Source organism: Leptonychotes weddellii, chromosome 8 (genome assembly GCF_054177405.1).
Source record: "Leptonychotes weddellii isolate Sample4059 chromosome 8, ASM5417740v2, whole genome shotgun sequence".
Taxonomy (NCBI): Eukaryota; Metazoa; Chordata; class Mammalia; order Carnivora; family Phocidae; genus Leptonychotes; species Leptonychotes weddellii.
This window is the reverse complement of record NC_138376.1, coordinates 47,865,625-47,878,597: the sequence shown is the minus strand read 5'-3', so window position 1 is coordinate 47,878,597 and position 12,973 is coordinate 47,865,625. Positions and strand designations below refer to the sequence as shown.

Genomic DNA, 12,973 nt, shown 5'->3' with positions numbered 1-12,973 from the left:
CCTGGGTGGCTCAGTTGGTTAAGCGACTGCCTTCGGCTCAGGTCATGATCCTGGAGTCCCTGGATCGAGTCCCGCATCGGGCTCCCTGCTCGGCAGGGAGCCTGCTTCTCCCTCTGACCCTCCCCCCTCTCATGTGCTCTCTCTCTCTCATTCTCTCTGTCTCAAATAAATAAATAAAATCTTTAAAAAAAAAAAAGAATGGGGAGAAACAGAATCTATTATACACTGCTAATGTGAATGTAAGATGAGGCACAGCCACTTTGTAAAACAGTTTGGCAGTTTCTTAAAAAGTTACACATATATTTACCATACACCTCAGGAAGAAATTTGTATAAGAGATCTGAAAATATATATCCACCCAAATACTTGTGCATGAATTCATTTATTCATAAAAGTTAGTTGCTAAGAGAGTAGATCTTAAAAGTTCTCATCACAAGAAAAAAATTGTGACTATGTGTGATGATGAATGTTAAGTAGACTTATGGTGGTGATCATCTTGTAATATATACATATATTGAATCATCATGTTGTACACTTAAAACTAATGTAATGATGGCTTCACAGGGGAATTTTACCAAATAAAAAAGGTAAACTAATATAATGTTAATATGTCAATTATATCTCAATAAAAAAATGTTAAAAAGTGGAAACAACCCAAATGTTTACCAACTGATGAATGAATAAACAAGATGTACACATTGTGAAGTACTTTTTAGCAAGAAAATGTAACAAAATACTGATACCCAATACAACATGACAAATCCTCAAAACTTTATCCTAAGCAAAAGAAGCCAACCACAAGAGACAACATAGTGTACCATTCCATTTATATGAAATGCACAGAAACAGCAAATCAATAGAGACAGAAAAATTCATGATTGCCTGGGGCTAGAGTTGGGAACAAAGAGAGACAATAAAAGAGCTCTTCTTTGGGTAATGGAAATATGTAAAACTGAATAATACTGATGATCAAATACCTCTACACATTTGCAAAAGTTATTGAATTATAGACTTGCAATGGGTAAATTTTATGATACATAAATTATTCCATGATAAATCTGGGTTTTTTAAATGAATTCTGAAGACCTTCTCTATAATGAGTTTTCCCATATTTTATGTTTATATTTTCTTTGTGTCTGTGTGTGTGATCTTTTAAGGTGCATACTGTGAGGAGTCAATGGAATGTTCTATTTCTCAGTCTTGTTGGAAAGGGGAAATTTGCCAAAATAAAATCTCTGCTTACATTTGTGAATGCCCAGAAGGATTTTTTGATGAAAACTGTGAAACCAATGTGAATGAGTGTTCATCAACACCATGTCAGAATGATGCTGACTGCGTTCATATTCCAAATGTAAGTCTGAATCTAAGAGAGTGATTTATATATACATTTACCATTACCAAACTATCTGAAAAGTACAAATATAATTAAAGTTTCATTAACATATTATAAATTTCAAAATCAGAAGTATCAGAAAAGATACTTTATTTGTTGATTTTTTGTTTTCCTATTTTAAATAAAAACCCCAATTTAGAAACAAATTTCACTTTGCTCTTCCACTGAAATTATCCCTTGTGAACAATTTCATTTTTAGTTATTTTTAATTTTTTGTTTATTTGATACTTTTATATTTTAACATTTGAATTTAACATTTAAATAAATAAGACTAGGAAATAATGTAATAATTTCCACAACTCACTATCTTTTTCTTTTAGTAAGATTCATTTTTGAATTTCTATTATAAATTCATATTAGTATCTTAAAGTCTTCCTAACTCACATATTTGATGGTTGATACTGGCTATCAGCTGGGCCCTCACCTGGAACTATCAATCCAGAATCCTAAATATAACTTCTCTGTAAGGCCTGGGCTTCCTCACAGCATTGTGGCTGGGTTCCAAGAGCAAGCATCCCAAATAATTAGACAGACATGGTATGGCCTTTTAAACAGAACTTTGAAAATCACAGAGCATCACTTTCTTCATAGTCACAGCTTGCTTACATTCAAGGGGGAGGGAAGGATAGTTCCTAATTCTCAATTAAGTGTTTAATTCAGGTGGTAGGAAAAGTATGTGAGATGATTGTTGTGACATTTTGGAAAATAGATTCTTTCACATTGTTATACAGAGAACTTCTACATGCTTGTAAAAATAGCTTCCATTCCTCGCCTTTTATTATCTTTGAAATATCCAAAAACGTTTGTAAAAAATATTTTCTGATCTTTCTTAGGGTACTATGTACATCTGTTCACCAATATTTACAGGCAAGCTTTGTAAGAGACAACTTCAAACACCATGTGAGTCATTTCCTTGCAAGAATAATACCACATGTACGAAATATGAGAAAGATTATCATTGCAGGTATATTAATTACTTTCCTATTTTTTTAGACAAAAATACATGAGTTTTAAGACCATGTGGACAAAAATAAAAGAATGTTCTGTTTTAAGCTTAAATTTTATTTAATGGCATGTAATATTCTACTTTAAGTTAAGGTAGAAACATTTTAATGTGTTTTTATGAGTTATTTTAAAAAACTAAGAAATTCTCAGGCATAATTTGGACAAAAAGTTGTAAAACATTTTTGTTTTATAATGGAGATATATAGGATAACTGAATGATATTTAAAGGTCTCTAAAGAAAAGATAAATGTAAGTATGTCTACTATACATAGACAATGTTATTATTATATTTTGAAAGTATAGAGTAAGCCATCTCTTCCTTCAATTTGCAGACCTCAGTTGACAGTTTTTTAGGGTCTTCAGGCAGGATTTTTAAAAATATTGTTTTCTTTAAATAAGGATTTTCTAAAAGTTACTCATTTGTAAATGACAGAAGTGACCTAGTTATCTGGGCCTGTAATTTTAGTCCATTTCAAATAGCTTTATAGATAGTTTCTCACACCATTAGGAAGTACAATTTGTACTCTTCACGCTTACTTGACTTTTATCTGGCTGCTTAAAGTAAGTTCTGTTGGGCATTACTGAAGGGCAGTAAACAGTCTCAAAATGTTAGAATATCCATAAAAGCAGAAAATTATTAGCTATGGTACAGGAAAGCCTTAAATATACTGAAAAGAAACAGAATATGCATACACATCACAGAGGTACCAAGGACAGTATTTTCATAAATTTCAAAAGGAACTTAATTGCAAAGTTTAAAAACATACCAAGCTTTTAAAATGTGACATTTTCAAAAGAAAATGAAGAGAAGCTTCTTCATTATACAAAATCTTGGAAGATCTAGGCAAATTTGTGTATGCATTCAATCTTATATTAATTTATCAATAAATTCAATTGCTATCCTTTTAAAAATATTGACTTTTTAATTTATAATTTCTCGTTCTGAGCCTTATAGTGCAAGTATATTTATAAATATACATAGAAAAGTGATCAACACTTAAAAATATAGGTAGCGGGGCGCCTGGGTGGCTCAGTCGGTTAAGCGTCTGCCTTCGGCTCAGGTCATGGTCCCAGGGTCCTGGGATCGAGCCCCACATCGGGCTCCCTGCTCAGCGGGAGGCCTGCTTCTCCATCTCCCACTCCCCCTGCTTGTGTTCCCTCTCTCGCTGTGTCTCTCTCTGTCAAATAAATAAATAAAATCTTAAAAAATAAATAAAAAATAAAAAAATAAAAATATAGGTAGCATTGTGTAAATATGTAAATATACATTCACATATATAATATTTATTTTATTTTTATGAGGTAGGATGATTTTATTGTTCCTTATTTTTAGCATTATTCTGATGTCTAGAAGGCTTTGTTTTAAATATCATCAACAGGAAAACTAGATAACCAGAGGCGTTATTGCCATCTCTCAGTTGATTGTTCTGTTATTAATTAATAGATTTAATTTTTAAATTATGGAGTTCAATCTAGTATGCTTTGTTAAGCATGTGCTAGATAGGATGGATGTTGTAAAAATTCCAGTTAGGTTTCTCTAGGATGGATGAAATATGTCATGCAGGTAAACTAGTGTAACAACTTTGAAGTAAACTTACTCATGAAATTAATGTGAGCCCCACTATATGTGTTCTAATTGTTGAAATGACCACTTTCTTTAAGAATTTGGCAAACATTTTGCTCATCTCCAATCTACTTAATTAAAAACATGGTCCCCTCCTTTGGTTAAATTAGACTGCTGATTAATAGAAGGTAAAGTATAAGGAAAGTGAAAGGAGAGTAAACACAGAACTGCCTCAACAAGGCAGAAATAACAAAGTCTAATTTGAATGATGAGTGAAAGCCTAAGCCTCAGAAATTAAGAGTATCATACAGATGTGGAACACAAGAGCAGAATTTCCAGCACCCAGATTCAAACCCCTTAAACTCACCACTGACAGTCAAAATCATTTCCAACTCTGACTCAAATTAAGTGATATAGCTATAATCAACATAAATTAATAAAGCATGAAGTTGAAAAAAATGACAAAAAAAATTAGTCTTGGAGTCTCTTTTTCTTGTCCCAAAGGAAATTAAGAGAATGACTGAAAATAAAAAGAAAAATGAAAGCCCTTCAACTTAAATACCTTTAAAAAATAAAAAAAAGAAAATTTATCTGTGTTTTGCTATCTTAGAAAGTATATTTTTTCTAGATCAATGATTCTCACACTTTGGTGGTAATGGACTTTAGCTTTTTTAGAATCTCCTGAAGGGCTATTTAAAACACAAACAACTATTTCCCACCCCTGGAGTTCTAATTCAATAAATCTGGGGTACCGATTGCAAATGTGCATTCCTAACAAATTCTCAAGTGATGCTGATGCTGCTGATTTGGAGACCATACTTTAAGAGTTACTAGTTAAGATGAGCTGAGCTCAAATAACATCGATGCAGAAATCCTCCTATACCTCTTTCCCTCCTACATCCATACACTTCAACCCAAGCTTTTGCTCTTATATTCTGAATTTGGGAGAAAAAAAAATGTGGGGCTGGGAAGAAGTAAAATGAAGAGACTAGAACACTGATGATGGTATCAGGCTCTCCATTTAAACATATAGACTAGATCTAAATTCCTATGATTAGATGAGAGAGGAACTGAAAAAAATTACTTCCTTGAGAAGGAGCGTAAACCACTAGTTATGAAAATTTATTTGGTACCTAAGTAACCACAGTAACACAGTGTTAGAAAGGAGTTAATTTTTACCTGTGTTTATACACTAGCATTTCCCTTAACACCTAGACTATCAAAACCTTTAGGTGTCTATGAACTTAGTATAAAAAAATGTTATTTTTGGGCGCCTGGGTGGCTCAGTTGGTTAAGCGACTGCCTTCGGCTCAGGTCATAATCCTGGAGTCCCTGGATCGAGTCCCGCATCGGGCTCCCTGCTCAGCGAGGAGCCTGCTTCTCCCTCTAACCCTCCCCCCGTCATGTACTCTCTCTCTCTCTCTCTCATTCTCACTCTCTCAAATAAATAAATAAATCTTAAAAAAAATGTTATTTTTAAGAGCAATAAGTAACAGTAGTGACATCGTAAGTGGCATTTCTGGGAGCAAGTGGAATGCAAGTAGAATTTGGTGGAAAAAAGAAAATGGATAATTGATGTCTTGGTGTCATCAAACAGGTAGAACTTAATTTTGGTAATTTTCTGAAATTACTGAGGAATTTTTGACCGAGGTGTTAATACTTCGGCTAAAATTTTTATTATTTATTTTTGGGGCTAAATTTTTTAAAGATTTTATTTATTTGAGAGAGAGAAAGCGAGAGACAGAGCACAAGTGGAGGGGGAAGGGCAAAGGGAGAGGGAGAAGCAAACTCCCTGCTGAGGAAGGAGCCTGGTGCCAGCCAATCCCAGGAGCCTGGGATCATGACCTGAGCCGAAGGCAGATGCTTAACCGACTGAGTTACCCAGGTGCCCCTTGGCTAAAATTTTTAAAATAAAGTACAGTTTGTGGGATACAGTGATGGCAGAAAATGGAAGAAATTATTTAGAAGAATGCTTGAAGAGTTTCTCTGAATACTTGAAATCAGCTACGGTTCTGCCTGAAAAGGGATGTTTCATTCAGAGTAATCTAGAAATACTGAATGAAAAAACTAAAGGATATGAGAAGAGCTAAGGGAAACCAATAATGTTTGAGTAATTATCCTGAGTTTAGAAAGAGTGGAGGCTGTTTCCCTTCCATACTGATGAAAGGGAAAGCTGAGATTGCAGTTAGTAGAACAGAGAGAGAAGTGTAGCTATAGTATAGAACATTCTGACATGAACTATGAACTTATGTAGATAAACACAGTTACTGCCAACATACAATCTGGCAGTGAGGGAGTAGAGGAAATAAATACCCGACCTTATTCTCCTCTCACCTCTGACCTGCTGCTAGTGCAGCACAGTAGTAGGACCCAGACAGAAGTCACAAGTCAGCATTCTGAAATACAGTATGGGATGGACAAGGATGAAAAGAAAGCATCTTGGAGGAGACTGTCCAATACTCAAAGCAATGTACAAGAGATTAAGATAATGAATTGCAAATTATAAGACATTAGGATTATGCTTAGGGAAATAGGAGAGAGAAGTGTCTTTGGAGGGGGTGAAAATGGGATGAGATCTCAGAGATTAAGATAGATTGGATGTCTACCTATCTGTGGGCTCCTGAGTGGCAGATCCTTAATCTATCCTCCATGAGGTATCAGTGACTCTTAATATAATTGTATTGTGATAACAAAAGAAGGCTGCATGCACGTGAGTTTTGAGTTTCTTGGCTCTCAAATACACAAGGACCCAGAAGCTAATGGAGTGTATGACCAGAAGAGTGACCTAACTTTTAGAGTCAGCACTGGTTAGACAATAAGGTCATTCATAGTGAATCTTATGGTATGGAAACCTTTACCCATTTCCAGCACCAGGACTTGACACAGAAATGGGAGAACAGAAACCAGAGAATTGTTTCCCACTCTTCTCTATCATCATTGCTCTCTGTCTACAATGGTGAAAAAAAAAGGGGGTTTGTTTTTTTAGCCACAGGAAATGAATTGTTTGCACTTTTTTTGCCTTTTGATAGCTTAAATAACCATTTGGCAGAAAGTCTGCACTTGGGTGAAACTGAACCTCCTGCTGGAGATTTTAAAGAAATGTAAAACAGTAAATCTCTATAGTGACATTGACAAATTTTCTTGAAGCATGTAGCTGAGCCACAGGAGGCCATCTTGCCACCATGAGGAAATCTAGCAAGGGGACACAGCCAAAAAAATACCAATAAGTATAGGACTGAAAGTATTAAAAAAAGCCAGAATCTATGTAAACTGAATTTCATTCAATCACAGATTTTAAAGTTAATTTTTTGTACTATTCATAGTTCTATTTTTTACCTGATTATTATCTACTAAAAAAAAAAAAAAACCCAAATATTCCTATAATATAGTTGACTACTTCATAGACTATAATTTTGAATTATTGTGAAAGTCTATTCTTGGGGCACCTGAGTGGCTCAGTTGGTTAAGCGTCAGCCTTCAGCTCAGGTCATGATCTCAGGGTCCTGGGATCGAGCCCCATGTTGGGCTCCATGCTCAGCAGGGAACCTGCTTCTTCCTCTCCTCCCTGCTCTTGCTCTCACGCTCTCTCTCTCAAATAAATAAATAAATAAATAAATAAATAAATAAATAAATAAAATCTAAAAAAAAAAAAAGAAAGTCTATTCTCCTGTACCATATTCAAGAGAATAACTATGTTTTATTCATTTCTGTATCTCTGGTCCCTTTACTATATAACACATAGAACATTTTCTAAAAAAGCTATTTAATTCATTATTTAATTTGCTTATAATAAATATTTGGGATTTCACTGAGTGAGATGGAAGGTCTTAACTCTAAATGTGAAATGAAATTCACGAATTTAGTAACTATTTATTGAGTGCCTACTTTTCCATAAGCTTTCCTACTGCAATAGAAACTCTTCTACTGCAGGAGAAAATAAGAAAAACAGGCAAAATATCCTCCTCTTAACAAACTTATAGTTTAGTAGGTAGGTAAGGTTTTAAAGATCACTCTGACTCACTTTTGTAGACTAGACTACTAATGTATGATCCCAATCATAGAAGAAGCAGGGAGAACAGCAAAGAAGCTACTCATTTATAATACAGCATAGAGAGAGTGATGACTGACACCATCACTAAGGTGATGCGTGATGATGGTAATTAAGGATCACGTTTGGGACATATTTCTGAAGAAGATTCAGTATTTTTCTGAAGGGCTGGATAAAAAGAGGTCAAGCATAATTCTAAGGTTATTTACTCCATTGAAAGGTTAGGAATAGAATTTTCTAAAATGGGGAGGTCTATAAGAAGAGAAACATGATTGAGAGGGGTAGAAATCAAGAAATCAGTGTTGCACGTATTAGCTGAAACACATAATATAGCCAAGTGAAGACATTAAGGTAGGCTTTCAGGGATGCTAGTTGCTATTTTAGAGATGTCTGGGCTACATATATACATTTGAAAGCTAGCCACATGGAGATGGCATTTAAAACTAGGAAACTGAATGAGATTAGTTTACAGTGAGCCTTGATAGAGAAGTGAGAGGTTTGCAGACTGAGACTGTGGACCCAAGAGTTAAAGGAATGGAATATGAAGCTAAAATGTAGGAGTCAGTGAGTTGAGGTGAAAAAAATACAAATGGTCATTACAGAAACTATAAAATATTTTAAGAATATTAAGACAGTGGTAGACTTCTCAAAGTATGTGGTTAGATCTAGTTAGAGGAAAGTGAAAATTGATCTATGCAATTGGCAATTGGAGACAATGTTTTGTTGTTGCTTTGTGGTTGTTTTTTTCAGTTTTTACTTTTTAAAGGAACATTTTGACAGAATAATGGGAAAAATTCACTCCCTACATGGGCCATCCAAACAAAACAAAACAAAGAAGAAGAAGAATGGGGAAAAATACTGATTATACTCAGTCTACAAGTGAATAGAATGAAAGAACTGGACTTTATCTATAAAAAGTAGCAGAAATATAAGTAATAGAGTGGCAGCTGAAGAAAGTTCAAAGTAGGTAATTTTAAAATATTAGGCTAGATAGGATGGGATATATAGTATACAAGCAAAGGAGTTGGCTTTGATAGGATGGTGTATGTTACATCAATTGGAATAGCGGGCAAAGTAGAATATTTGTACTTAAAGAGGTGCTTTGAATATGTGGTGAGTAATCATTTGGAAACTGTCCTCTGATTAATTCGTCAAGTGAGGTAGGAAGCAAGGTGAGATGAGAAGGTGTGAAATAGTTATACAGATGAGTAGGAGGGAAATAACATTATTAATACATATCAATAGAGATCCTAACTGAAGTGAAGAATTAGTGAAGATTAATTTACAGTCAAGTGTTACATCCTCAAGCCACATGTTGTTATTCATATGCCCACATAAAATAGCCTGAGTGTTGAATTAAACTAGGGTTGAATTTTAACCAGGCAACAATAATGGAGGGAATTGGGGCAAATGATTTGAGGGTGTATGCAAGAAGTAAGTATAGAAATGGACCATGTAATATAATTTAGGTAATTATTGAAGTGATGACATGATAGGGGATAAGAGACATTGAAGTGTTGGTAGGGTCAGTGGATTATGAGGAGTGGAGAATTGTTGGGGAGAAAAAAAGGACTAGAAGGAGTGAGCTGGAAAGAGAAATGAGGCTGTGAGTGGAATATGAAATACTTGAAATTAATATTAAGAAATTTAAGATTATGGAAGGAATAGAATTATGCATGATGGTAGTATATGGAATACTACAGTGGGAATAGGTTGTAAAGTTAGGATGAATATTGAAATCTTCCTCAGTATCCTCCTCCAAAATGCTAGAATTTTAAGTGGATCAACTCTGCAGATATTGAAATAACCAAATAAGACTGGGATTATATTACAAAAAGATATAATAAGCCAGGTGTTAAACATTAAAGAATTAGAGGGAATGCCCAGGAGGGCCGGCTATGAAAGCAACAGGAGGAGATATGAGTAGCATGGTTTGATGGCATCATCTTCAAATAACTGAGATTTTTAAGAAGGATGGGACAGTGATCCTTTTGAAGACACAATGAGGAAAAAGGACACCTACCTGATCCAGCCCCTGAAATATGAGGGGTGAGGGAGAAAGAGTAGCCATCACTGAAAGATTAGAGTCAAAATGAAAAAATGTGTATAGATTGGGGGAAAGATCCAAATGGTGAGGAAGGACCTGGGAGGCTCTGGGTTCTTGCAGTGTCTGGGGTAAATGGTAACAATGGGTTAACCATTATGGCCTCAAACATGGATCATGGTGGGGCGACTGTGAGTTTTGGCATTAAGTTGGAGGTATGAAGTCTTGTCAGAGCTCACAGAGCTCAGTGGACAGCCCTCGGAAGCTCCTGCTAAAGTGGCAGGTCTCTGTGAGCCCCATTCCATTTATATGAGTGGAAATGTCCAAGGCACTTCAGACCACAGTTCCAGCGAGGCTTTCTAGGATCCCTGATGGAGGGATCATCATCCTATTTGATGGAGGTGTAGAGGTAGGGAGCGAAGGGCATTGTGACCTGACATACAGGATTCTGAATCCTCCTCATACACTAGTTTGGGAAGCATTTTTAACATAAGACCACTAAAGGCTTTGAAGACTATCATGAATCACACTCCTAATTGCCATCACACACACACAGACACACTCGCACACATACACAAATATGAAGACACACTTATCTATTTGAATATTTGCTGAATGCAATGACTCTAATATTTTCTATATATAAAGATAATCACATTCTGAACAATCAGAATGAAATGAAGAAAGCTTAATCAGGAAATAAATGTTAATAAAACCAGCTAGAGTATTTCTCTTACAATAATTTTTTTCTACTCTAAAATCAATTGTTTAACAAATATTTATTGAGAGTTATCTTTGTAAAAGACACCATAAACTAGATATTGGAAATATATATATGTATATATAAATACTGTATCTTTAAAAAAATAGAAATTTTGTGATATGCATATTTTTGCTTTCTAAATTTTATTTTTTCCACCCAAATTCTAAGATATTTCATGGGATAATGATGCTCTATTTTATTCTCACAGCTTATTCCTTTTTTAATTTTCCTTTTTCTTACTCACTGAGTTGCAATTAGAGCCTGTTTGCCCTGCGTAAGGGTCAACTCAATGTATTAACACAATTTATTTTCCTCAAGTCAGTTTCAGCATTTCATTAGTTTGCATGATGTCTCACCATGTCAGCCATGGATAGAATTAGGGTTTTCAGTTTGTGTCACAAGCAAACCTAATTAAGCATGCGATGACTTTCAAATAGAACACTATATACACAGAAATGCGTAGGTCAACATATTTCCTTTCAACATATAATAAAGTTATATTTTCACATTAAGTCTGAAAGATGTGTTTTAAAATAGCAATCACACATTTGGATCAGAATTTGTTAATTAATGGAGGACCTCCACTTGGTCACTCGGTAACTCTCAACTAATAGGACACCTCAATTTCTTGGAGTTAATTATATCAAAAGCTGGCTGCTGCATTTTTCTTCTCTTGAAATCAATAGCCATATTTATAAGGCTAACTTCCTCTTTTGAATAAATCATTCTGAAATTTAGTGTAGAAAAAAGTTTGTTAAAGTTTATAGTTTTATCATTGTAGATGCTGGTTATCAACTATATTACAATTAAAAATATCTAGGACATTATTGACATTTCCTCATCAAAAGTAGCTTCCACTATTGTTAGCATAATTTTATATTTTCAGGGAATTATAATTGACAGAAGTCATCCTCAATCTGATCCCCTAAGTGCTTCATTTTGAGAATATATGTTCACATCAGTATGATCTTCATCGCATTAGTCCTGGAATTATTAATTTCCCTGTAAATAATAAATAATGAAACATTATGACAGAAGTTAGTGCAGACCTCTGTGCATAAAGGTTGACTCAACATTGTGTGACTTCTAAGTTTTCCATGGCATACTTGATCAAATGAATCTTAGCCCCATAATGTTCTGCACAACATCAAATACTTCTTAATATCCAATACTATTTTGCTATGCCTTCTGGATCGCATGTTGTTAGCAGCAAATTCTCTTTTGTATACTTTCTTTTTCTAACTGAAACCTGAGGATGTATAGTACCCTTAGGTAGCTACTGTTCCTTCTTCCACAACCTGTGAAAGGAAATGTATAGAAAGCCTTGCCCTTGTTATCATATCCAGACCATATTTCTTCCTCTGAAAAGCCTATCTATTTTTAGCATAGGACATTATCTATACTAGTCTCTAACTCTTTGTTCCTTCCTCCCAAGTCTCCTTTTCAAGTATCTTTTCTTCTCTCAGTTCCTGCCCATCTCCTACTAAAGGCTTTAGCATCTGGCTTGCTGTCCTTTTCTCAACCACTGCTGTCATCTTCCCTGATGACTTTGATATCCATCTTGTAAATTCACCCACCTTGGTTACTTACATTCTTTGCAATTATTTTGTAATGACTTTTCCTCTTCCTCCTGATCTTGGCAAATCTCCCATGGTCATATGTTACAATTTATCCTGACCTGTAATTGCATACCCTACAACATTTTGATTTAAGTTTCTACTCTCTGATCACCAATTCATGTATTTCAAGTTAACTCATTTGTGTACTTTAACACCAAAATTATGTAATTTTTTTCCTACAACCAGCAGGCACCTCTAATTATTTGTTTGCACTCACTATCCTCTGCCCATCACCCTTGGCCTTGGTCTTCATTTTGCTTTTTACAAAGCATAGCCATATATCCATTCTTAAACTCCTTTTTTCTCTTTTTCTATGTTCTATTGACCTGAAAACACAAAACCTGTTTAACTCTATATCCCATCGGGTAAACCTGGGTCCACTTTCTTTCATACATGTCTAATGTCATCTCAAACTTAATATATTCCAAATTAATGGGTTTATTTTCAATCCCTGGATAAACCTGCTTTCCTGTCAGTGTTCTTTAGACTTACCTTTGATTTCTCTGTCTCTATCTCAGCCCACTTCTTGTCCATCAT

At 34.8% G+C, this 12,973-nt stretch overlaps 1 protein-coding gene across 1 annotated transcript in view; it reads left to right on the top strand.

The window, feature by feature from the left end:
* LOC102746527 (protein eyes shut homolog) overlaps positions 1 to 12,973 on the top strand; it is a 119,205-nt gene that overhangs the window by 54,182 nt on the left and 52,050 nt on the right. The window contains 2 exon segments of the mRNA XM_031033397.2: positions 1,158 to 1,351; positions 2,227 to 2,357. Of these exon segments, the coding sequence (XP_030889257.2) occupies positions 1,158 to 1,351; positions 2,227 to 2,357 (325 nt within the window).